The sequence below is a fragment of the Notothenia rossii genome (genome assembly GCF_949606895.1).
Source record: "Notothenia rossii genome assembly, chromosome: 7".
NCBI lineage: Eukaryota > Metazoa > Chordata > Actinopteri > Perciformes > Nototheniidae > Notothenia > Notothenia rossii.
In genome coordinates this window covers 45,779,569-45,804,765 of record NC_136905.1, presented here as the reverse complement: position 1 = coordinate 45,804,765, position 25,197 = coordinate 45,779,569, and the positions used below count along the sequence as shown (strand labels likewise).

The 25,197-nt window shown below is 42.5% G+C and overlaps 3 protein-coding genes across 6 annotated transcripts in view; 1 reads left to right on the top strand and 2 right to left on the bottom strand.

Annotated features, from left to right (window-relative positions):
* Positions 1 to 2,425, bottom strand: part of rgs22 (regulator of G protein signaling 22) — a gene marked incomplete at its 5' end in the record, with an annotated part of 52,993 nt that extends 50,568 nt beyond the window's left edge. The window contains 5 exon segments of the mRNA XM_079692788.1: positions 383 to 418; positions 420 to 466; positions 595 to 777; positions 1,411 to 1,473; positions 2,393 to 2,425. Of these exon segments, the coding sequence (XP_079548914.1) occupies positions 383 to 418; positions 420 to 466; positions 595 to 777; positions 1,411 to 1,473; positions 2,393 to 2,425 (362 nt within the window).
* fbxo43 (F-box protein 43) lies at positions 2,122 to 7,316 on the bottom strand. 4 transcript variants are annotated; one of them, XM_079691708.1, is made up of 7 exons: positions 7,170 to 7,308; positions 7,010 to 7,082; positions 4,850 to 5,732; positions 4,005 to 4,721; positions 3,549 to 3,651; positions 3,218 to 3,412; positions 2,122 to 2,738 (listed from the first exon to the last, which is right to left on the bottom strand). In XM_079691708.1, the coding sequence occupies exons 3-7, from the start codon at positions 5,662 to 5,664 to the stop codon at positions 2,490 to 2,492; spliced, it is 2,079 nt and encodes a 692-aa protein (XP_079547834.1). In that variant the 5' UTR covers positions 5,665 to 5,732; positions 7,010 to 7,082; positions 7,170 to 7,308; the 3' UTR covers positions 2,122 to 2,489. The 4 variants fall into 4 exon arrangements, with proteins under 4 accessions (XP_079547834.1, XP_079547833.1, XP_079547835.1 ...); XM_079691707.1 differs by having other exon boundaries at positions 7,010 to 7,056; XM_079691709.1 differs by having other exon boundaries at positions 7,010 to 7,053; positions 7,170 to 7,303.
* A 48-nt stretch (positions 7,317 to 7,364) lies between these two features.
* LOC307045761 (sperm-associated antigen 1-like) lies at positions 7,365 to 25,172 on the top strand. The gene is made up of 19 exons (XM_079691705.1): positions 7,365 to 7,421; positions 7,701 to 7,845; positions 8,395 to 8,554; positions 8,647 to 8,769; positions 8,847 to 8,917; positions 9,132 to 9,244; positions 9,346 to 9,451; positions 11,843 to 11,973; positions 12,165 to 12,271; positions 12,636 to 12,765; positions 14,206 to 14,658; positions 16,509 to 16,608; positions 17,075 to 17,227; positions 17,878 to 18,035; positions 19,135 to 19,276; positions 20,061 to 20,187; positions 20,320 to 20,478; positions 22,624 to 22,941; positions 23,840 to 25,172. Exons 2-19 carry the CDS (start codon positions 7,703 to 7,705, stop codon positions 23,966 to 23,968), a joined length of 2,823 nt encoding a protein of 940 aa, XP_079547831.1. The 5' UTR covers positions 7,365 to 7,421; positions 7,701 to 7,702; the 3' UTR covers positions 23,969 to 25,172.
* The last annotated feature ends 25 nt before the right edge of the window (positions 25,173 to 25,197 follow it).

The following is a 25,197-nucleotide window of genomic DNA, read 5'->3' as shown; positions in this document are numbered from 1 at the left end:
TTGAAGTGTTATAAATGAGTGCCAGTCAGTAAAGTGGTCTTTACAGGGATCTGGCCCAAAGGCTTTTCTCAAGATGCACAAAGAAAGTAGAGCTACAAAAAGCTCCACCTTGCAAGTCATGACAAATGCATTCTTTGAAAAGATGAAAGACTGAAGCAAATCTTCTTTCAAATCTAGATAAGCAAGCAAGAATGTTCACGTTATAGCAGAGGTTGGCAAGAATGAAAAGGACTGGAACTGATAACAATTAGTACAAATTAACACTAAGTTAATTTATAACATAGAAATATGTTATGATGTGAATACATAAAAACGTTCGTATAAATTAGGTCAACTTCATTTGTATTGTTCATGACGTAGTAGGTTTAAACACTTGTACTACCTGTATTCACTGTAGCAATCACTGAGAAGAAAAAAAAAATCTTTCTTTGATGATCCACTGGACTCCTTGCTCTCGGTCCAGGCACTGCAAAGGACAGGGAGACACATTCCTGAAGTCAACCCTCTAACCCTATTTGCAGACGTTCTGCTCCTCTGAAAAAACTAATCTATCCACCTATCCATTTTCACATAAAGTGATTATTCATTGCTTACACGGACAGTGTAGCGGTTGTCCACTGGAGGGGTTCTGGCCGGCGCTGTGGGGTCTCCAGTGAGGAGCTGTGATTTGCTGCTGTGCAGGACAGATCGGATCCTTCTGGAGACAAAGTCAGCCGCCCCTTCCACCAACTCAAACTGCCCCGTCAGAGGGTCGTACTGTAAGGCCTCTGGGAAGGACTGGATAAAGAGGCAAGGGTATAAGAAGGTAGTGGCGTAAAGTAACTAAGTACATATACTCTTTACTCGTCTGTACTCAAGTTTAAGTACAGTTTTTAGGTACTTGTATTTTATTTCAATTGTTTTGCTACTTTGTGCTTTTACCGTAAAGTTCAGAGGTAAATGGTGTACTTGTACTCCACTGCATGTATTTAATACCTTTAGTTACTTTACAGATCTGGATGAATGATGTGAAATATAATCAAGTGTTAAATCAGACTTAAGTTCCACCTGGAGTAAATTCACAAGCTACCCTGCTGTATACAAAGTCATTCAAACTAGCTGCACCTTTACCAGCTTTGAGAACACTTTCATGATCAATCATTATAAAACATATCATTATTCTGAAATGGACCAATCTGTACAATGACTACTTTTACTGTCGCTACTTTCACTGTATGTTGATGCTAATACTTTTGTACTTTTACTTGAGAAACATTTTTGAATTCAGTCACTTTAACTTCTAAAAGTCAGAGTATCACTTCACTCTTGTACTTCTACTTAAGTGCAAGATCTGACTTTTCTTCAACCTCTGAAGAAGGGAGAATGAGTGTAGTGAAAATCTCCTACATCAACACCTCAGACTAGCCTTACCGGCAGACTTAAGAAATCATTGAAGAAGTGAACCAATACTTCATCAGAGGCCAGAGAGTTCTCCTGCAAATGAAAGAGACAAAGTAAGGACAAACTGATGGAAACATTGACTAAACATGTCAATAATCCAAACTTATACTCACAAAATTGCCAGCAGTAAGGTTTTGCAACTCTTTAAAAACACAGTCACATAAGTAACAAAACCAACTAGAGATCCAAAGAAGTCAATTGAAATGTCTTAAAAGTAAAGATCTCACCTGCTGACACTACTCCACACATTGTTAACTTCAAAAATACAAATGTCCAGTCTTGGATCCAGCTGCTAGGAAGCCATGCAGTCACATTAGAATTTCGGACAGCCTCAAACCTCGGTGTTATTACAGACACACTGCAGGTTGCTATGGAAGTACTCATTTTCAAAACACAGGGGGTGGTAAACATTTAACTAGACCAGAACGAGACAAAGTTAGTGATTTTTTGCTTTCTGAGAGCCAGAAACATTTAATCCTCAAGTCTTAAGAAATGTTTATTTTCTGTGACCATCAACAAACCCTTAGATGTTATTTGGAAAAAAGTTAAAGAGAATGAGATTGTCAAGAGCTAAGACAAGTTACAGTAACACCACTAGATGGCGCCAAACACTAACACATTTATGGGGACTCCAGTCAATGGAGGACCAACCGTTTCACAATTAAGGGACAAAACACGTGACACGTTTAAAAAAAGATAACATTTATTTTAAAAATACTCTGAAAACACATTTGTAAAAGATGAAAATCTCAATTCCATAAAACATTCTGTACAGTTGATCAATGTGTATAGAACAATACATCACCAGCTAATAAAATCATAGTTCTGCTGATGAGACTTCCTTCACATTCATAATTAAAAAACACACAAGTAAGAACTGTGTTGAAAAAAGTAAGGAAAAAAAAAACAGTACAAAGACACATGGATAAGTACAGAAGTTGCTCTCATGTACTGGCTCTTTGTTGCCAAGCCTCATCTCCACCATTTGGCAGAGAAAAAAGCTAAAGTGACCCCAGCATAATAAAAAACAATGACAGTGCACTTTCTGCTCATAGTCTGCGAACATTTCGCTTGCTTTGAGCGCTCCCTGGGAGGATAATGTCCTTCCTGCGGCGGCCTGTAGACTGGCTGCCACACTCTCTGGAGCCGTGGAAGGCACACAGGCAAGCAGAGCAGAATTGGAAGGCGCAGTCCGCTGTGCTGCACACCCCCTCCCGCTTCACTGAGTGGCACCTCGCGGGGCTCTGACAGCGGGGGCATGGCTTCAGGGACTCATCGTTGAAGAGCGTTTTGGCAACCTGAAAGAAATATTAAAATGACTTAAGTTTACATAAACTTCCCAGACCAGTCCCTTCAGTAAGATGCATTTTAAAAACCCAATCATTCAATTTGTATGAGTATAGGTATTTGCTGCATGTATGTATATATATTTATCTAACAATGTTCCTGATGTATAATTGTGTGTATGAGGCTCACTGGTAGTGAATGTAGGGGATTACTTTAGTTGTTATTGTTTGTTTGTGTTCTTTGTAAAAAAAAAAATCTTTGTACATACAATCAGTACAGACCACCGTCTCTTTTGTATGAATATATTTTGCTTTCCATCTCTAAATGAAAAACACTTATGCATTGTCGAAACAATAAAAAGATTTTTGATCAGAAAACACCAATCATACTTCAATGAACAGCAATCAATACAGACCATAATGTAATGTATATAAACAATACATAATCTATTTAAGGAAATCCAGTTTAATAAAAAAAAAATTAGACTCACTTCTAGAAATGTGTCCCTTTTGTGGCTGCTGCCTGAATTCAAGGTGCTGAGCCCTAATTGGGTTAAAGTGCTATTTGCTGAATGGGGGGTGCAGAAGCTGAACGACCTAGATTGGGCCTGAACCGTCTTGAGGGCCGACCTCTTGAGCAGAGCCAGTCTGGTGTCGGCATCAGGGACATGGACACCACCACCGTGCTATAAAACAAATGTTTATAACAGTATTAATAAACTGGGTGTGAAATGTTCAATTACACTGAATTAAAATACAACTGAATCTGCTTTTGTTTCCATACGCAGGAAGATGGCAACAGTTATATATCAGATCTCTAACCTCAAGATCCGCCTCCATTTCACTGAGGTGGCATCTTCTCTTGAAACTTGCTCGCTTGTCTTGTTGGATGATTTCATTCCATTTTTTGCACACCCGACCACACCTGCCCAACAAAAATAAATGTATGTATGACAACAATTGACCCTTTAACACTAGCTGTTTATCAGGCCTCATGTTTCGAGCAATAACCAAGTTTTGCACTAATTTAATAAAATCAATTTTAAAAGCCTGTACCGGTCTGACATAAGCTTCAATGATATGCTGTATGAATTCTGTTAAGAGTATCTCATTTATTTCATTAATGCTGCCATCAAGTTATAAATGACTATCAGTTTAATGAACGATACGTTGCAAATCAACCTACTTTTAACCTTTGAGACATATGGAAGGAGTCTCAAAGTTGTACAATAGATTAAACAAAGTGTTCAGGTAGCTAATTCTGTAAAAATCTTGAACCTGTAAATGCCATGCGGGGTCAGGTGGCTGAGGACCAGGGCCAGGATGTGCCTGAGGTTCCTCTTCTTCAGCTCTGAGAGTATGTCCACCTTCCTCAAGCCCATCTTCCTGCCGATGAGCCCTGCCAAAGGCATGGTGGTCCTGAAGGTCACCGGGGTCTCAGCCAGGGCTGCAGTGGACTTCAACTGCTCCTTCAGACTTGGACTTTGGCCAAAAAACATGTGTGCTTTCTGTTGGCACATAGCATGAACCAGCTGCAGAGCAGGAGTCAGAGACAGATTGACTGGGGTTGTCCTAAGATCTGGATTAGCAGGTGTCATGTTTTCTGGCTTGGCTGTATTTTCCCTTAGTGGAGAGCCATCACCTTGTTTAGCCATGGTCAAATCAGACATCACACTATGTTTAGCAAAAAGTACGCTGCGAGGGGTGGCACTGTCAGCAAAAACCTCATCTTCTTTAGAACGGCTGTAAAGACGGTCTTGCTTTCTTTCCGCTGGGTCATCCTCAGACTGAGAGCCCCCTTCTCTAAGGGTAGAGAGCCTGTGCTGGCGCTGTAAACGGGAGCGCCGCCTTGCCTCTGCCAGATTGGGGGTGTCACAGCTTCCTCTAGAGGCCGACAGCAGCAGCAGCTCCAGGAAGGAGCCGTCATGGTCCACCGAGGAGTCTTGGGATTTATCAAGGGCCAGGGAACTAAAACCACTGTCTTCACACACAGACCTGTTCCAGGGGTAGAATGGGGTTAGATGCAGGTTTCTGAATATTTAAGCAAAAATGTCCTTATTACCATAATTGCTTTTCCAAGCATTTATAAAAGAAAATGTACAACAAAATCAAGAAATTAGTACCTGATATATTTTGGTGTATGTGAGGATGACGGGGTGTACAAGCCACTTGAGCTGTCATATAGGTTATTTTCCACATGGCTGACTCGTGATTGAGAGTTTTCCTTAGAAGAAGCAGGCAGGGATTTCATAAAGCATGAAGTTTCATTAGGACCTTGATCAGAGGCAGAAATGCTCTCACTGAAATCTGCATCTGTGAGTGAACCTCTTCCCTCAAAGTTGGAAAGGATACCAGAGTTGAGTTTACCATCTTCAAGAGTGGAGGTCCTTACTTGGGTGAAGAGGATACAACATTTCCTACCAGACAGTGGCAGATCCTGCTGGGATTTTAAAGTGCTTGATACAAAAGCCCCCGCCACAGTGTCCAGAGAGTCAAGTGATGCACTGAGCCAGTGTTCAGACTTGACTCTGATTGGAGATTCAGTCCTTCTGCTGCATGGGGATCTTGCGTTGTCAGTTTTGTCCGTGGAGGGTTTGGACAGCAGAAGTCTGTGTCGCAACGAGGCATCTCTCTTATATACTTTAGGCGTTTCGCACCAGTTAACTGCTGTGGGCCGCTGTTCTACTCTGGAGTCTTTAGTCAAAAGTTCCACTGCTTCTCTGGTGTTCTCTTTAGGTGTGACTGCAAGCCAGAGGTTTTCTTTCTCTTTTGGCCTTTCGCTGAATTCCACTGGAGATAAAGCTGGACAGGGGAGCACAGCAGAGAGGCTCTGAGGGCTGTGGAACAGACCCGAGTATCCGCTGTCAGCGCAGTCATCAAAACACTGCTGCTCTTTGAGACTCTCCAGGAACACTTTGGATTCAGGAGTACACTGCATTTTCCTCCTCCCGTTTGCACTTTTGTCCCATTCACCAAATTCTCCAAGAGGGGATGATGGGAGCTGACCTGCAGACAAACATGAGTGAACCCTCAGGGACAGCAAAGCATGAAGTGAGCAGAGGTGGGAAGTAACTAAGTACATTTACTTAAAGGGGACCCATCATGCAAAATGCACCTTTGTACATCTTTTATACATGAATATGTGTCCCTGGTGTGTCAGGGAACTCACCAAGTGTCAGAAAAAACAACCCTCTCTATTTTCCTCCATACCAAAATCTCTTAAAAAGGGGCTGCAACGATGCAGACTGATCCAGATTTGAACACTTCTATGACATCACAGAAGTGGCGCTACGGCTATTGGGCCAACTCCACCAATCAGGAGGAGACAGCCACGGACATTGCCGTTCGAAAGCGCTGGAGACGCTCTAGTACATATTTCAGGCCACCAGATTGTGCTGTTCTCATTGAATCCGAGCATGAAAGGCAGTGTTAAATTGAGCGAAATGAGGAATGGATAACATGCATGATCTGTTTGGTATTTTGAAAAATAAAACGTATAAATATGCCTTGTATAGGTATGGCTCTACAATATATTATTCAAATATAGCATGATAGGTTCACTTTAAGTACTGTACTTGAGTACAATTTTGAGATACTTACAGGTAAATGTGTCCTACATTTATTTAATACCTTTAGTTACTTCAGTGTTTCCCATACATGGATTTATTTGTGGCGGGCGGTGCCCCCACAAATAGAATTCTGTTGGAAACACTGTACTTTACAGATGTGGATGAATGATGTGAAATATACAGTGCAAACACAGGGAGCATTTTAGCCACTTTACCTAGCTTGCCTTTTTTGTAAATAGGTGTACACAAAATATGAACAAATGATATTCTTCTGAGGTATACAAGTAGATTCAGCGTGTATATCGGCAGTTTGTTGAACACAGCGTCTCAGGTCAGTTGGCGTTGCTATGAGAGGCGCTAACCACCCCCCGCCTGCTCTCCCTGCTGCCGCTATAAAATGAGCTACAGCCGCCAAAAACCCGCCACTGGCCCCTCGAGCTACACCCTGCTGCCAGGGGACCCAGGCACGGGCCAACACTGTGTGTGTTCACACAGAACAACATAAAGGAAATAGCTGTTAGCATTAATCTGGTCCTCGTGCCCGGAGGCCGGAAAGGCCATAACATTAACACGCACAAAGACTAACAAATGTCAAAGTACAGTTTAAAAAGGAAGGAAGATGTCATCAATTAATTAACTTAAAGGCTGCGCTAAAATATATATATAACAATTTCACATAGCAACCGCATGATGGGAATCCCCCGTGTTAATCACCTGTTTGCTGCCGTTAGCCGAGCAGACATCTGGGTGTCGTTCAGCTGCTTAACGTGGAACATTAGGGGAGCAGCTACATACAGTCATTGGAGCACAAATAGCAAACATAACAAAACATACATTTTGAAAAAAACATACATTTTGAAAAAAACATACTTACAGAAGTCTGACACGTGACTGCAGAGCTGTATGCAGTGATGTCCTCCGGCAGGTCTAGGGTTGAGCACCACTTGTTTCTGTTACACGTTCCTCTGCAGGGCACTGGACAGTCACACTGATCAACCACGTTTTCAAAGTTGGAGCCCTCTGTCGACGGTGTCACGTGTTTCCGCTCTGGAGTACAGATTACTTCCGTTTGCGGTTTCCATAGTAACAAACAGTTTGTTCAGCTACAGAGACCGAACAGCCACAGGTAATACACTTCTTTAGTTTTTCAATAGCATAATAACGTTTATCAGCCAAGAGGACCACCTAGATTTCGTAAAGAAGGATTTGGCAATTGCTTTGTTAATTTCTCAAAAACAAACTTCTAACTCACGTTATTTTGATCACATTACGTCATTTAGCCTAACCTTTATAAACGTACGGTAATCTGAATGAAATAGTTATTTGTAATGTTGTATTACTTTCTACCTGCTTATAACAGAACAACATTGTTTGAGGAATAACTGACAGAGTGGTATTGTTCCAGATATGAGCCGCACAGGGGCATCGTTCCCCCCTCACCACCGCCCCCCCCCTCAGGACTGCAGCGTCCCTGTGGAGCATCTGGACTACGACTACATTGGAAAATGCAAAGATGTAAAATACCTAGAGAAGATCTGCACGGTGCTCAGGTAGAAGCCACATAACTGATGTTGAGTGTTAAAGGTCCCATGTCATGGCCATTTCCACTGATCATAATTCCATTGTTGAGGTATACTAGAATAGATTTACATTGTTCAATGTTCCTAACTCACATTGGTTTCTCATTCAGCATCTCTGTAGAGTATGTGTATTCACTCTCTGTCCTACATGGCTTGTTGGAGCTCCTGGGCACGTCGCTGTACCCAGGAAGAAAAAAATGGAAAAAGAAAAATCTCCAACGAGGCGTTCTGGGGCAGCATAGACAGGTATTTTCTGTGTTAGAGTTTTACTCGCTATGTGGTGTACCATGAGGATGTGTGACTGCAGACCGTTTACATGCAGACAAACTTTCACAACACGAGGGGACGGGTCATAACCAGAAAAGCATGACATGGGCCCTTTAACAGGTAGAATTGATTTAGTATGGTAATCAACAGAGATGTAAAGTAACTACCAATTGCAAAAGGGTAAAGGACAAGATTATGACTCAATACAGTCTAATATACTTTTAAGAAAATAATATTTTACTTTGTGTCAAGGTCTGGCGACGAGGGCATTTATCCTCATCTAATTCTGTTCTGTGAGGATCACTTGGAAAAACTGGACCCTAGGAGCCTGGCCCTCAGGAAGGAAAAGCGTGTGTCCACAGCTGCTTGCCTTCCAAATGATGAGTGGAGCCAAATTGCTGATGAGTTGAAGGCATGCAATATATCCCTTTTTTTTAAATAATCCTGTTCACTGTTGTCTCGGATATAAAGTCATTTTTCAAATAAATACTTTTTTCTTTACAGAAATGGCAAGAAGAAACCAAAGCGTCAGAGATTTCACTGAAACAGCAGTCAATGTTTGATGCTCTGGTGTTTGAAAATATGCCACCGATAAGAGGTTCCAATTGCTCTGTTCCACTATGCCAGGTAAACAGTCTCCACCTGTGTACGCAACAGTGTTCAAGTAAGACACATACTCAAAATTGAGTCTCCTTTCATTACAGACTTCAGTTAAAAAAGAAAAGAGGACTCTTTCAAAACACACTCTCCCACATGATTATCGAGAATGGGACAAGTAAGTCATTGTGTCTCTACATTGGTCTCTTATATTCAGAAGAAAGAACACATTGTCAAAGCAGGCCCTGTACATGAAAGGCTCCAGAGATGTAACTGTGTGAAATGGCCTCAGCAAAGCTTCTTTCATAGCAATGACCAACAGTTTAATGATTGATGCTGCAGCATCACTTTGCAGAATATCTAATTTTTCCAAAATAATGCTTTATTTCCAGGTTTGATGTCGAAAAAGAGTTTGAAAAAATCGACAGAAATTTGGATAAACATGATGCACCAGCCATTATAAACCAGGGACACCCCAAAATCAAAACTAAAGTGGATGCCTCATGTAAGGTGTTACGCAGAGCAACTCATATATTTATTTTGTGGTCATATTGAAACAATAAGTATGTGGGAATTTGTCTGAAATATGTGTTCCAAAATGTCCAGTGCTGACACAACAGGAGAAGCTGCTTCTTGCAAATCGCGAAAAGGAGAAAGGCAATGAAGCTTTCAGAGCCAAGGATTATGAGGAGGCTGTTGCATACTACTCCAGGTCAGGCTATTAAACAACTAATTTATTATAAAACAAATGTTACATCTCTTATTATGTTTCCTGGCATTTAATTAGATGTGTGTTGTGCACAGGGTTGGGTTGTAACGGAATACATGTAACGGCGTTACATAATCAGAATACAAAAATCAGTTAGGTACGTCTACACTACAGGCATCAAAAAATGCTTTCAACGCTTCGCCCATTTACTTGAATGGTGTGACGTAGAAGATTTTTAATCTTCGCCGAACTGCATTGTGGGGAGCATGGCATGGCTTTGCAAGCATCACGAGCATCTATCGGCATCAAAAGTTGAACAATGTTCAACTTTTGAGGCTCGATGCTTGGCATCAGCCAATCAAATCCCGTTTATGCAAATCCCGCCAGTGCAAGCGCAGCCAATCAAACCGCGTGCAAGCTGGGAGAGCCAGACCGCAGTTAATTTCCTCATATTCCAAACGAGATATTACGGTAGCAAATCACCCGGTTCTTTACGACCGGAACTATTTACCGGGATACAAACCGGAGGAACCAGGCATGGAGGGAGGTGGCACAGACAGTGGGTGAAACTGATAGTTTTTTCGCCTGTTTGGAGAGTTTATATCCAGTTTACTTCGTTTTAACATTGCTATTGCTTTGTATGTCGGGGGCGGGAGATTCATGTGATTGGTTGCTCGCAAAAAATCGCCAAGCTTCAGACACGCCCAGCTTCAAGATTTTTTCATGCCTGTAGTGTAGACGGGCAGCTCGAAAAACGAGTAATCTGATTATAGGGACTTTCGTAAACCTGAAGTGAATACATTTTGGATTACTTATTGGAATTATTGGTGGAAAGATTTCCTCACAACATTTAATATTCATTACTAAAGGTACAGCCGAATCATCACAGCCCACAAAACCTATTAGCGCCGCAGATGGAGCAAAAAAGCGTTTGAAAAAAAATCGCGGGTCCGCTCGCTCAGTGAAACAATAACAACGAAACATGGAGGAACAAAAGTCTGCGTACGGCCCGTCTACACTACAGGCATAAAAAAATCTTGAACCTGGGCGTGTCTGAAGCTTGGCGATTTTTTGCGAGCAACGCGACCAACAACCAATCACATGAATCTCCCGCCCCCGACATACAAAGCAATAGCAATGTTAAAACGAAGTAAACTGGATATAAACTCTCCAAAAAGGCGAAAAACCTACCAGTTTCACCCACTGTCTCTGCCACCTCCCTCCATGCCTGGTTCCTCCGGTTTGTATCCCGGTAAATAGTTCCGGTCGTAAAGAACCGGGTGATTTGCTACTGTAATATCTCGTTTGGAATATGAGGAAATTAACTGCGGTCTGGCTCTCCCAGCTTGCACGCGGTTTGATTGGCTGCGCTTGCACTGGCGGGATTTGCATAAACGGGATTTGATTGGCTGATGCCAAGTATCGAGCCTCAAAAGTTGAACAACTTTTGATGCCGATAGATGCTCGTGATGCTTGCAAAGCCATGCCATGCTCCCCACAATGCAGTTCGGCGAAGATTACAAATCTTCTACGTCACCCCATTCAAGTGAATGGGCGAAGCGTTGAAAGCATTTGTCGATGCCTGTAGTGTAGACGGGCCAGCCTTTCTAATGATTCTGAAGGTAAACACAGTGACGGCGGTGCGTGAAAGGCACTGTGCGCTCCTCTTCTCAGAGGCTGAGTTAACCCTCCTGGTGCTGCAGAGATTTCATGAAGTGAAGGAGGTTTTCCTTCTATAAAACAGATGTGGGTAGCAGATACTGTGAGTGTCACAGACATGAATACATAGATCAAGGCAGACTGGTGCACACACTCTCCTGTTTTGCCAATCCGGTGCTTAAACAAATATAGCTCTACACCCCTGGCCGAAATGTCCTTAAAATGAAGTCCGAGTTTGACATTTGAATTCATGTCCTGCCAACACTGGCAGGACAGAATGTGACACGCCCGTTCTAAGCCGTGTCCCTCACTCCTCACATCCCAAGCTGCATCCCCAAAAAGTGTATTATGTTGTAACATCGTTTCAGATGTTATGTTTCAGTTGTGCTCTTGATAAGCCATTGAAACAGTAAAAACACATTCAGTTTCCTTTTGCTTTTTGTGTCTCCTGTACACCAAAACATACCCATCCGTGATGGAAAAATAAAGTAATCCAAAAGTAATCTTAAAGTAATCTGATTACGATTACTTTTTTAAGACACGTAACTGTAACTGTATTCGGATTACTTTCAGAGCCATGTATTCAGTAATCAGTAATTGATTACATTTAGTAACCCTCCCAACCCTGGTTGTGCATTTAAGAGCTTCCATTCCCATATACTGTTTCGTAAAGTGTTTGTCCATTAATCTCTTAATTAAGGTTTGTTTTGTTTTATTCCTGGCTTTTCATTACAGGAGTCTTTCCATTCAACCGGCTGTGGCTGCATACAACAACAGAGCACAGGCACAGATACATCTCCAGAGCTGGCACAATGCCACGAGAGACTGTGAGAGGGTACTGGAGCTGGAACCTGGCAATATGAAAGGTGCTTATAGTTTTTGTAAAGTAGCATTTTAATGGAGTTACATGCCAACTGAAATATGATTTTATTATTGGCATCATTTCAGTGTTTCACTATAGCTCAAAACACATTATTTTTGCAACATTAAAGCACAGGATGTAAAGAAAGAATGAATGTAATGTCTGTACTGTTTGTGATTTATCTTTTATCATTAGCCTTGCTACGCCGTGGCACAGTTAATAATCACATGGGCAACTTCCAAATGGCTGTTGAAGACCTGAGGGTGGTGCTAAGGGAAGAGCCACAGAATGCTGCAGCCATGGTGGGTGACAGCAGCCTGACGCATGGTGAACACATGCCTCGAGCCGGTTGGTCCACTAGGTGTCGCTGTATTTGTGTGAGACCAGGCTCTTAAAACTGACAGCAGCTACTGCACTATCATGTCGTTTGTTATTCCTGTAAAAAGAGAATGGTGTAATTTGTTCAGTTGTTGTATGTATTGTATTTTATATGTATTTGTATACATATGCATTTTGTTTAAAGGGAATTGTTTATATGTCCATTTTTCAAGGATTTCAATGGAGGCTACTTCAGATAAATCAGAAGGTGTTCCTTTTACCACTAGTCAGTGGTGTTTGGATGATACGGTAGACACATTATAATGTGTGAGTTGTTTTTGGATATAGAAACTTCTATTGGAAATTGAGAAGAAGATGAAGGAACGTCAACCCGAGCAGCGAAGCAGAGGCAAAAAAATCCTCATCCAAGAAGTAGAAGAGGAAGATGACAACGATAAAACCAGAGCCAAAGAGACTGGTGAGAACACTTCCATAATCGATATCTACGTATATCCTTCATGAACACCCAGACACTGGCCAGTGACTGCTTATCATTTCCTAAATCCATTCAGAAATCTATTTATGATTAGTTTAAATGAAGGTAATGGTCTCTTAGCTATATCTAGCACGTCATGGATAGTTCGATTAGATTGTCTTTTTATTGAAAATCCACCTTTTTAACCAGTACACATGTTTGTGTTGTGTATAAAGCAGTGGGCTGCAGTTGTTCACTAATTATTAATACTGCTCTCAATTTAGAAACAAACCACCTAGTTGTGATAGATTCAAAAGCTCTATGGTGGGTCAAATAACTGAATTTGCTTAGTTGTACAGTAAAGTCTGATTCTGATACCTTATGTCCACCAATAAGTCATATCAAATTGTAACTTTGCAAGTGTTTCAAATGATTGTCAAGCTGCGAATAAGAGAGAAAATCTGGAATGTGAAAATGTGTGTGTGCATGTATATCCTCTGTGTGTGTGTGTGTAATGTGTGTAGACACAAAAGAGGGGAGAAAGACATTTCCCTGAGAAGGATTAATAAAGTATGTCTTATAGAAAAGCTCCATTGCTGCCAACTCTTTTCCAATAAAAGTAGCTAGTGCCTCTGTCTCTTAGAGTATATTATTTTATTAAAAAAACAATTCCATCCTGGTTTAATCTAGGATAGGAAAACATTTAACAACAAAGTGGATGAAATAAAGAAGAACATGTCTATGAAACATTATAAATGAATATCTGGCTGATAGGTAGGTTAAAGTTCACATTTAAAGATGTTGACAATTCTATCCATTAAAACATCTATATGTATGAGATCGGGAAGTGTCTCAATGACCTACGGTTTATAATAGAGACAAAAGGTTTGTTTTCCAAAGTTAAATGTCCCACAGAACATTCTTTTCTTATTTATAATTATTTAATAAATAGATGTAAAGGATCATTATGAGTTTTTGATTACATTATATATATATATACATATATATTTGTACACTATTCTGTAGTATAGCTGTAGATGCCTGCTTTACTAAGTCCCTACTTCCTCTGCCTGGCAAAGGATTTGCTCTCTAAACCAATGAATTACACAAAACATGTGAGAATGCTTCAGAAACAGTAAGTGGTGATAGCAGTCATTTTCATCACAGCCCCTCCTGTGCTGCAGAGAAAGGAAACACCCATGGCCCTCTGGGTAACGTGACATACTATGCGTGCGTGTTATCTGCCCTCCCCCACCAAGCACTTTCATAATTCACTGAGCATGGCTGCTTCCTGGAACTCCCTCTTTGAAGTGGTTGTGTGTCATGTGTGTCCAACCCTCCCCCACTGTGATGTAACCACTGACTCCTTCCTGTGGGCGTGTCTCCCCCTTCTCTCTGCCTCTCCCTTCCCTCTGCCTCTCCCTCCCTCCCTCGCCCTTCTAGCCCGTCCGGTTGAACCCAGCCAGCCTGTGGGAGGGGAGGAGAGCTCAGCTGCTCCTGTCGAGAGGGGAGACATGGGTAACACTCAAAAGAAGCCCCACAGCAGAGGGGACGGGGGTCCTCACAGTGAGCCCAACAACTCCCACCAAGGACACCGGAGAGGCAAAGGAGCGAGCGCAGAAAAGTACAGAGTCACGCAGGAGTCCAAGGAGAAGGTGGCCAATGGATCCGGCAAGAGGGGCTCCACGGCTTCAGCCCCAGCTGATCCCAGCAGCAGGAAAGAACCCCCGGTCGGAAGAAACGCAGGGGAAACCGTCAACCTTGATGCTCCATGTGGAGCCCTGCCCCCGCATCTGTCTCGGCTAAAGAATGAAGGAAACCTGCTGTTTAAAAAAGGACAGTTTGCCGACGCACTGGAGAAATACTCACAAGCCATCCAAGGCTTTACAGATTCAGGTAAGGTGGAGCAGTCCTCATCATGGTGGATGCTGTTGTTCTTACCATAGATACAATAATATAATAGTCTGTGGTGGTTGGTAGATCAGTCACATTGTGTGGAGGATAAAGCTGGATGTATGGTAAGAAGTTTAGATGCGCCTCCTTGTGCGTAATAACATGTGTTCTTATAGCAGGGTGTTATACAGCTCGTCTGTAGTGTAACTGGCCAGTTTCTTCACCAGTTTATCCCCCTTATTTGAATACATGTTGCTTTATGTTGTTTAATCATCAATGCTCTTTAGGACTTTCTCCAACAGGCCATCGCAATTATTGTAAATCAAAGGTCATGACCTTGCAGCTATAAACCTAGTGCTTCCCTTTAGTTTGTGTTGCCTTATCAGTGGAGGTAAAAATTAAAACCACTTAAAAGGCAGTTTTTTCCATGAGGGAAAAACCTCAACAAGCGAACTGATCTCCAAGAAGCAGTCCACACATACTGTACAGTGTGGAACTGTGGCAAATGGCAATGGTTCAATATTCAGGAGTTAAAAGGTCCCAACGTTTGTGTTGTGTCTTCCGTGACTCTCTCCTTACAACAATGAGCCAAATTGTGGCAGTTGAGGTGCATACGGTGGGACAGTGTTTATGTTTGAGCCTCAGCCTGGTGCTAAGCCTCTCAGCTCAGGTCTGCCTAGGTCACATGACCGCTAACCACTCACTGTGAAATTGAATCTGTAGGACTGCAGCTATAATTCTCAAAGAGAGGGAGACAGAGGGAGAAGCCGCTGCCTGTCAGGTTCAACATAGTCTCTCTGTTTATCTCCTACCCACTGTGTTGCTGGGGTTAAAGGGACTGAATATCCACATTGTCCAAGGTCTATTACCTGTATGATGGCTACATGTAATGCAGGCACAACATAGATAAAAGTAGAGATGAGGATACATCCACCAATCAGAGGTTGGTGGTTTGATCTCCAGGCCCTGCAGTTTATTTATGCCAACCCAAAATCTATCACTCCTGATAACATGTCACTTGTTAGACGCTTTTATCCAAAGCGACTTACATACTCGATACAGTGGGCAATCACCACAGGAGCAATTTGGGGTGAAGTGTCTTAGGGACACAAGGACATGCTGATTGCAGTGGGGTTTGAACCTGTGACCCTCTGATCCGGAAACCAACACACTACACACAACCAACACACAACCCACTGCACCACACGCCAGAATGCAGCTCCGTCTCTAATATACAGTATAAGCCTGATGTGCCTGTGTCAATGATAATGATTGTGGAAACCACAGGCTGTCAGGCTATAAGAATGTGCAGTAGTCGAATTTTCAGGAGAACATTTCATAAAAGTAGTTTCAGGAGCTTTCCCCTCAGTGTGCCCTGTGTTATATCATAATGCTAATCTGGTAACATAGCAGGACGTATTAGGATGTCTTAGTGGAAAAAGGTGGGCCTGCTGCCTGGTTAAGATCGAGTTCATTGGTTGAGACTCATACCTCAATATCATATTCAGTTAATAACAGGCAAGTAGAAAACATTTTTAGTTAGTATATTAACAATTCTAATGCTAATGCAAGTTCTTCATTCAGTCATAACAGGATAACATAATTGCAAAACACACACAGCAGCACAGGTGGAGTATGTTAAGTTATTGCCAATATAACAGACGCTAAATTGCATGTAATTGTTTGGCAGTACTCCAATATGTTCTTTGAAAATGATAAATGACTCATAACACATACAGACTTTTTAAAGCCATAATTAAACCAGCCAAGGAGTTCATAATGCCTATTTCTGATGTTTGCCACTTATATTATGTCAAGCAGATTCCAAGTTTCTGTGTTTCTCTTTTTTGCAGGAATGAATAGTCCTGAGGATCTATGTATTCTGTATTCAAACAGAGCAGCGTGTTACCTTAAAGATGGCAACTGTCAAGAGTGCATACAGGACTGCACACGGTGAGAGTCTCTATTTCCTAAACTTGTTCATCTGTGTGTATAAGTATTGTGAGAAGTAATGCAGCTGTCTTAAGAGGTTGTTTAGTTGAAAGGCTTTCTAATTTTTAGCAAACAGCCTTATCAATTGAAACACTTAAGTCGCAGATCACTGTTATTTTATGAAGGGATTTGCGATGGGGTGTGTTGAAAAGGATAGTCATTCATCTCTTCAGAAGTTCTGTAAGTAGGAGATCCTGTGGGAACCTCCCATGTGAACACCTGGTGTGTTTGCTTAAGATTCAACTTCTGAGGCAAGCAGAAAACTGGGTTGTGTGACAGTATATCCACACAGTTCATGAGTGCAAGAACACATCCAAACATATAAAATAGATTCCTAGTCAATCCCAATGTAGAGTACTTCTCAGTGAGGATCTATAGCAGACTTGATCCTTTGCTCCTGTCTCATCACATCTATTATACCATCCAGAGCCCTGGAGCTGCAGCCGTTCTCCCTCAAGCCCCTCCTGCGCCGGGCCACGGCTTATGACTCTCTGGAGCGCTACCGCAAGGCCTACGTGGATTACAAGACCGTCCTGCAGATCGACATCAGCGTACAGGCAGCCAACGACAGTGTCAACAGGTATTACCCTTACCTCTCACGGAAACACAGAGGAGCCTGAAGGAGTGAAAACATTCATATTAACAGGGAGTGGTCTTATCGGCCATGGTTTGGCTGAATATGTATATATGTATATATATGTACCTGTTTAAGTGTACTGATACAGAGATCTATCATGAAAGTGTCCTTGCTATCCATTGGGTGGTTATATCATTAGATGTATTAAGATAAGTAAATAAATATAAAGGTACAATATCATAAAACACAATATAATTTGTGCTTTTGAATATTTTTCTATACTAAAATCCAGAAATGGCCTTGTAATCATATGTTTAAAGAAACAAATCAAATGAACAAACACACAAAGTCTTGCTAGTGGCCAACAGATTTAGCTGGTGTTCCAAAGGAGCTCCAGCTCCAGGCTAAATCTGTCATGTCCGCTCTCTGTTATGCGATAGGTAAACTCACCTGGCTGCTTTGTGTTTAGCAATACAGTAGATCATAGCATTAGCATACAAGCGTATATAATTACACTATGAGACAATATAATGCTTGTATAGATACACACTAACTTACTTGCGGTGAGCTTTTTAACACCTTGTCTGTGTGCGACTGTGTGTAGTATATTCCACTTGTGTCTGTGACAGCCACACTGACTGATCCTCCTGCAGGATCACCCGGCAGCTGATCGAGGAGGATGGCCCGGAGTGGAGGGAGAAGCTCCCTGAAATCCCCCTGGTGCCCCTGTCAGCGCAGCAGCACCGCAGAGAGGGGCCGCCCAGTGCCGAGCTCCTGCAGGCCCGGGCCGAGAAGGCAGCCAGAGACGCAGGTCTGTTCTGAACAAGTCCTGATCAAGCAATCATTCAGAAAATCTCATGCATCTAAGCTGGAAAACACTAATTACAAATCTGCCACAGGGGGCTTTAGGAACTGTACAACATACCACACGCTCTGTCCCCTTGTCACAATACTCAGTATATAACAAAATGTTTAAAATATGTTTTTTGATGATACTGTGATTCCTACGATAGTCATTTTCTTTGGATTTATTTTTAAACATTCTTAGGTCGACAAGTCACATGCTGACAGTGTTTGGAGGCTCCTGTGTAAATCCTTAAACTGGATCTTAGTGTAACCTTTGGATATAAAGTGTGACATGAGGCCTGTCTGAAGACTGCACTCAGCTCTGAGCAGACATACAAATACAAAACATACGGTGATAGTACACTGTAGTATGGATAGTATCTTTTAGATTTGACTGCAACACAACAGTGTATAAATGCTTAATGCTTCGCCTAGAACAACTACAACAGTCAAATGAATGTATCAAAAATAATGATCCAGTGATATAACAGTTTTACACCCACAATTTCAATTGTATCTTCATTGAGTACTTTAACAGTTCCAGAATTCAAGGACCTGTATTCTTCCTCCACCACTATTTGACAGCGAGGAGCAGAAGAGAATGCTCTCAACACTTTCATCACCAACATTCATGTTCCTGTTTCTCCATCACTCTGCACTAAGATACAAACAGAATGTTAAAGGCCTGTATGTTATATAAGTGGACGTGTCACTCTGTTACTGACCATGCAGTTTTCCCCCTCCCTAGGCTGTGCTGCAGATGCTATTTTTAAACTCCAATGAAAGAATAGACTGCTGGCACAGTTCTCCCTCCCATAAGACCCTTTGCAGCAGATTGATTAGCCTTTAGTCCACACTGTGACTGATTGCTGACTTCACTCTCATGCCTCACCTCTAGCTAGCACAGCATTCATTTCAAGGATTTAAAACCCTCCAGCTTTATAGCATAAAGACTGGCATAACCTTGTGGTAGGAAAATAAAAAAGGGGGGTTACTTCAACAGAAAGAAGAATGACGTGTGAGTAAGCAGCAATGAGTAATCACCACTGGACTTTGTCTTCCAGAAAGGAAAGCAGAAGTCCGTTTTACAGCAGTGAAGCAAGAAGGGAACGACTTTGTGAAGAAGGGCCAATACCAGGACGCACTGGGGAAGTACACTGAATGCCTTAAGCTGAAGCCAGAGGAGTGTGCTGTCTACACCAACAGGTTAGTGGTGGCTTTTACTTTCTGTTCCTCATTAGGCTGTGTCCTTATGATGCAGGAATGTCAGAAATGCAATGTTCTGGTTGGGATAAATGACAACAGATGGATTCATTATCTTCAGCTGGTTTCTGCTGCATTCAGCCCTTTGGCTTCCTAGCCACTCATCAGTCTGTCACTGCTAGCAAATGAGCCTGTATTGTTGATATTGAATGGCAGAGGCTCAGGAAACAGCTGCCTGCTTCATCACTGTTGATCACAACTCCATTTATAGCCTCTATCATGTTGATCTACAGACACACACACAGCAAGCACAAAGTATGCAGCAGGCAGGGCAGCACTTTCCCTCCAACAGCAGTACGTACATGTTTAATCATGTCGGCGAAGAAAATATGAAGCTGCGTACTTAAGAAAAACCTATTGTGTGTCCTGTTTTACTTAGCTTGTAAATAGCTTGAATGTCAGCCACACCAGAGCAAATACACACTGTAGCTGAGAACCATCTGAATGAAAATACCCAACACATTAGGAAAGCAAAACGCTTGATGAATGCTCAGAGATTAAAATGCTATCTCATCTATTTAACGTGTGTGTGTGTGTGTGTGTGTGTGTGTGTGTGTGTGTGTGTGTGTGTGTGTGTGTGTGTGTGTGTGTGTGTGTGTGTGTGTGTGTGTGCGCGCGCGTGCGTGCGTGCGTGCGTGCGTGCGTGCGTGCGTGCGTGCGTGCGTGCGTGTGTGTGTGTGTGTGTGTGTGTGTGTGTGTGTGTGTGTGTGTGTGTGTGTGTGTGTAGGGCCCTGTGCTACTTGAAGTTGGAGAGGTTTACTGAAGCCAAGCAGGACTGTGATGCAGCTCTCAAAGTGGATCCGACCAATAAGAAGGCCTTCTACAGACGAGCCCTGGCTAACAGAGGCCTAAAGGTGATTAGATGCTAAATGTTTATTTAGAAACCAAGACTGGAGGGCACTCTTTAAGTTCACCTTACATTATTATTTCATGAGTTAATATTGGAGCTCTCAGCTACTTACACATGTTGGTATGCTGAGCTGCAGGACTATATGGCCTGCAGCTCCGACCTGCAGGAGGTCCTGCAGCAGGACCCCAACGTGCAGGAGGCTGAGAAGGAGCTGGAGGAGGTGACGGTGCTGCTCAGACAGAGTCTGGCCAACGTATCCCCAGCCAAGCCCAGGACGACTGTCCCCATCACAGAGGTACATACACTTGTCTTTTTGTATTCTCTCCACCGAGGACGCTGCTCTTTCTGCTTGTTGTTGTCCTCTGTTAAAGGGTAACAGTCAGAAAAACTAGCGGTGCAAGTTTCAGAAAACTTAGTGAACACTTTGTGGGGCAGACACACAAATGATGTTTCCCTTTTGTTAATATTGTGTTATTAAACCACACACTCTGTCCCCTTGTAGATAGAAGTCCTCCTGAGCCAGCCCTAACATTAAACTGAGTTAAAAAGAGAAGTCCTAAATGTAGTGGGTTCCACAGGAGACCAGCTCCAAAGCTAGGATCTGACCATCCACTTCTGGAACCTCTAGGAAACACGAGGAATAATGCATTCTGGGAACGCAGTGTTCTAGTGGGTTAATAGAATACTCTTTAAGATTTAAGATAACACGGTTTAATATTGCGAGGTAAGGCAATAGTGCTGCATTCATGTGCCGTTGGAATAATCAGAACATGTTTTGGGAATATGCACTGAGCAGCTCGGAAACAGCTATTAACGTGTAGTTTTAATGATCTGAGAAAAAAAGAGGGGGCTGAAGGAGACTGAAGGAAAGCGCTCGGCTCTGTGTTGATGTTGGTTTAGTGGCCAAAGTCCAGACCGCAGGCCACACGTGCTGCATGTTCCGCTGTGTCTCTGCAGCATGGTGCAGCAATGCTCCATCACGGGGTGTTTTCTCTAGTTCTTATCCCAGGGTGGACACTTTCTGTTTGCCTGATAGAACCTCTAACGTAGGCAGGGTGATCAGCTTTAAAGGTCACACATCATGCAAGATGCACTTTTTGATGTCTTTTATACATAAATATGTGTCCCCGGTGTGTAAGGAGACACAAAGTGTCAGAAAATAAATCCCTTTCTCTTTTCCTCCTTACCCACCTCTCTAAAAATGGGGGACAACGAAGCTGATCCAGATTTGCTGCAGTCATGACAACATTACTCAAATGTGGGCTGGCTTTATGCCCACGGAAACGTTGCTATCAGAAACAATGAGACGTGTTTTGGAAGTAATATGGTCTTTGTTTGGTCTTTGATGCAAGCATCGCTAACACTCAGAGCCAGGAGCGCCGTAAGGGGGTGAAAAGTTAGGATGATTCTAAGGGCCCGTGACTGACAGGGGCCCAAACTATTTTAGAACATTAAGAAAAAAAGGTTTAAGTAACCAATGTGATATATTTTCATGGGGCCCAACATCCCTGGTGGCGCCCCTGCTCAGAGCTAACGCTGTACTGGAGAGAGTATGTGTAAAGAAGCCGGATATGAAAGGAACTCACCTTGTGGTAAACCTGCGATAGAGAAAGTGTTTGAGCTCCATACTGTTTCAGAAATAATGCTTGATGTGGTTTGGAACATAATATGGCGTTTCATCACGGCAGCGTTTAGCTGAGTTTCTGCTGGTAGACAGCCTTCTCTTCACAGAGCTCACTGCTTGCATGTGGATCCTCCAAAGGGGCGTGGCCAGCAGCAGCTTGATTACATTTAAAGGGCCAGACCCAGAATCAGCACTTTAGTAACAGGGCTGAAATAGAGGGGTATGAGGCACGCTCCAATGGGAGATCTGTTTGGTATTTTAAGAAAAACACTTCAGAGACATGTTTTTTATATGAAACCTATAATATATGCCTAAAAATAGTATAATAGGAGACCTTTAAGATTTGGCTCAGCTCGCTTGGCCGAGTTGATATGAAATAAAAATACCACTACTATTCATATTTCCCTAATGGGATGCAAAAGAAGAGCGGGTAAAAGTAAAGCTGTATCCTGCAGTGGAAACAGCCCTCTCTCCAATCACTGCAAAACAAATGGCGGCAAGAATTGGAAAATGTACTCTTTTTAGTTCAAAGCATCTGACCCATCAGGCCAAATGCACAATGCATTAAGAAAGCTGCTAATTTCTACTTAACAAGCTTCACATCTAACCCTAAGTGCTTATTATGATACCGCTCATCAGGAGGTCAGATATACCACTAGTGCAACATGATGTGTCCAGAATGTGCTCTTGGGTTTAAAAACACCTGACTTCTTTCTGGCTTGTAAACGCTCTGTGTATTTACCTGGATGGTTCCTTAAACAAATCCTTTCCCCCCTTCTCTCTTCTGTAAATAACTCTGTAATTCTCCTTCCTCAGGTTGCTGGAGACGAGGAAACGCCGGGGGCTGCTCAGTCAGAGAGTCCCAGAGGGGAGGAACCCATCAACCTTCAGCTGACCAACGCCTACGAGTACGGCCAGGCCCTGAACGGAGCGCGCTGCAGCGGGAACACGGCGGCCTGCGCGGCCCTGTTGGCCTCAACCCCCCCCGAGAGGCTTCCCCACTTCCTAAGCACCCAGCTGGATGGGAACACCATCAGCTTCATCATGCAAGCACTGGACTCACACCTCCTGGAGAAAGACCCCCACCTGGTGTACCAACACCTCCATCATCTGCACACCGCCCACAGGTTCTCGGTGAGATGCTTCATATAAGTCTTTGTAATTTAGCAAAATCACATCTCCCGGGTTGGAAGGGACGGACAGACAGACAGACAGACAGACAGACAGACAGACAGACAGACAGACAGACAGACAGACAGACAGACAGACAGGCAGGCAGGCAGACAGACAGACAGACAGACAGACAGACAGACAGACAGACAGACAGGCAGGCAGGCAGGAAGGCAGGCAGACAGACAGACAGACAGACAGACAGACAGACAGACAGGCAGGCAGGCAGACAGACAGACAGACAGAGAGATAGACAGACAGACAGACAGACAGATAGATAGATAAACAGACATATAGATAGACAGACAGATAGATAGATAGACAGATAGATAGATAGACAGATAGATAGACAGATAGATAGATAAACAGACATATAGATAGACAGACAGATAGATAGATAGACAGATAGATAGATAGACAGATAGATAGACAGATAGATAGATAAACAGACATATAGATAAACAGACATATAGATAGACAGACAGATAGATAGATAGACAGATAGATAGACAGATAGATAGATAGATAGACAGATAGATACTGTAGATAGATGGATTAGTGATCCCAATTTGGGAAATTATTTTGTTACAGAAGCATCAGTGTTTGGACATTAAAATTAATATACTTAAAAAGTGGAATTGAGAATTAACAATGTATTCCGTTACAATTACAAATGTTCACTCTGTAAGTGTAAGAGAAAAGTTTACAGATCTTCTCCTAACTACGTCATTCCGTTACATATGATATTTTTTTCCCCAAGCCTGCATATTTCCTTACATAGATCACCACGACGACTATTGAATTAAAACACGTTTTTGTGCTTTGTGTGGTTTTGGTGATGAAATGCTGTGTTTTTGATCAGGTTGTATTGATGCTGCTGGAGAAGGACGAGCGTCGCCACATGACCCAGCTGTTTGAGCATCTGTCTGCTGTGCAGAGCGCAGAGTTCACTAAGAACGATGTCCAGAATCTGGCCAACAAGTACATCTGACCCCCGAAATCCCCTCCCCTCCCCCCCGCTGCATGAGCATCTGCACCACTACAACTCTTGGATCTATGCAAAACGATGCACAACAACTGAGTCCACAGACAGGAAGCTGCAGAAGGCGCCCCGGTGGAACGTGTTCACTGCTGTGCTGTAGATGAACTGATCACTGTATGTTTAAGTGACAGTAAGGGATACATTTTTCTGCCCAGAACATTTTGCTATGCAGATTTACTTTTGTACCACCATTTGCATTGTACAACATCAAGGCAGTGCGATAATATATACACTTTAGTGTATTGATAAAAAAAGGTCCAATGTACAATTTCATGCAACGCTACAGGCACGTGTTCCCCTCTCAGGACTGGCTCATGTTCCCCGGAAGGAGTCCTTTGTTATCGAGCTTCATTCAGACAGCAGCTGAAATCAGAAATGATATTTACCGGTAGTTCTGGGTGAGTAGAGCCAAGGAACATGTGAGCTCATTTGCTACTGAGCTAAGAAAGGTCTCTGTTGCTTTGGGTTTAATCCATAAGATAAATTAAGAGTTTTATTTTGACCATATGATCTGTGTGGGGGAATGGACCTGCTTTCATTGCTCTTCTGTATCAGTATCTGTTGAACTGATATAAACTGACAGTGTTGTAGGAAACAAGATTCCAATGTCAAGAGTCAAAGGCAGTTTGTTGTCTCATGTCCATAAGGAATGGCAGGAAGTCATTCACCCATTTGTTTACCAAATGAGCCATGCAGATTTAACCTGGAGAGAAGCAGCATCTTTAGGAGAAGTTCCTTAGACTTCAGGCAGGGATGAGTGTGCAGATACTTCTAGAGAAAGAGTATATCTATATCACTTTTTAATGGTTTGGATTTATGCATAATAAATCATACGTATATTCACTAAGCTACATGCGCGTAATTGTTTGAAATATGTCATTTATTTGCTAACTTTCAATGTTTAGTATTTCATTATTGAACATCCCAGTCAAGGTTTTACAAATTCTACATGAATGTACCAAATGTAGTCAAGGGTGACAAGAGGCAATAACTTCACATGTTCCAGTTTCTCCTCACTGCAGTTTGAACGTACTTCAATAGAGATGTATTAACAATGAGTAGTGTTCACAGAGGGCTGTTCAATCAACTGGGGAAATGTTTTCTTCTCTGTGCTAAGGTGAAATGAAATAAATAAAAATAAAATGGATTAACAGTGCTTGCATTGCCTGATAAACAGA

Excerpts from the sequence above, each read along its gene's own strand:
- fbxo43 (XM_079691706.1), bottom strand. The coding sequence starts at position 5,664 with ATGCAGTGTACTCCTGAATCCAAAGTGTTCCTGGAGAGTCTCAAAGAG. Across the intron at positions 3,652-4,004 it reads ACCCCGCATGGCATTTACAG|GTGTGGTCGGGTGTGCAAAA; the intron begins GTTCAAGATTTT and ends TTTGTTGGGCAG. Across the intron at positions 2,739-3,217 it reads AAAGGGACACATTTCTAGAA|GTTGCCAAAACGCTCTTCAA; the intron begins GTGAGTCTAATT and ends TATTTCTTTCAG.
- LOC307045761 (XM_079691705.1), top strand. The coding sequence starts at position 7,703 with ATGAGCCGCACAGGGGCATCGTTCCCCCCTCACCACCGCCCCCCCCCT. Across the intron at positions 12,766-14,205 it reads AACCAGAGCCAAAGAGACTG|CCCGTCCGGTTGAACCCAGC; the intron begins GTGAGAACACTT and ends TCGCCCTTCTAG. Across the intron at positions 20,479-22,623 it reads CGACTGTCCCCATCACAGAG|GTTGCTGGAGACGAGGAAAC; the intron begins GTACATACACTT and ends CTCCTTCCTCAG.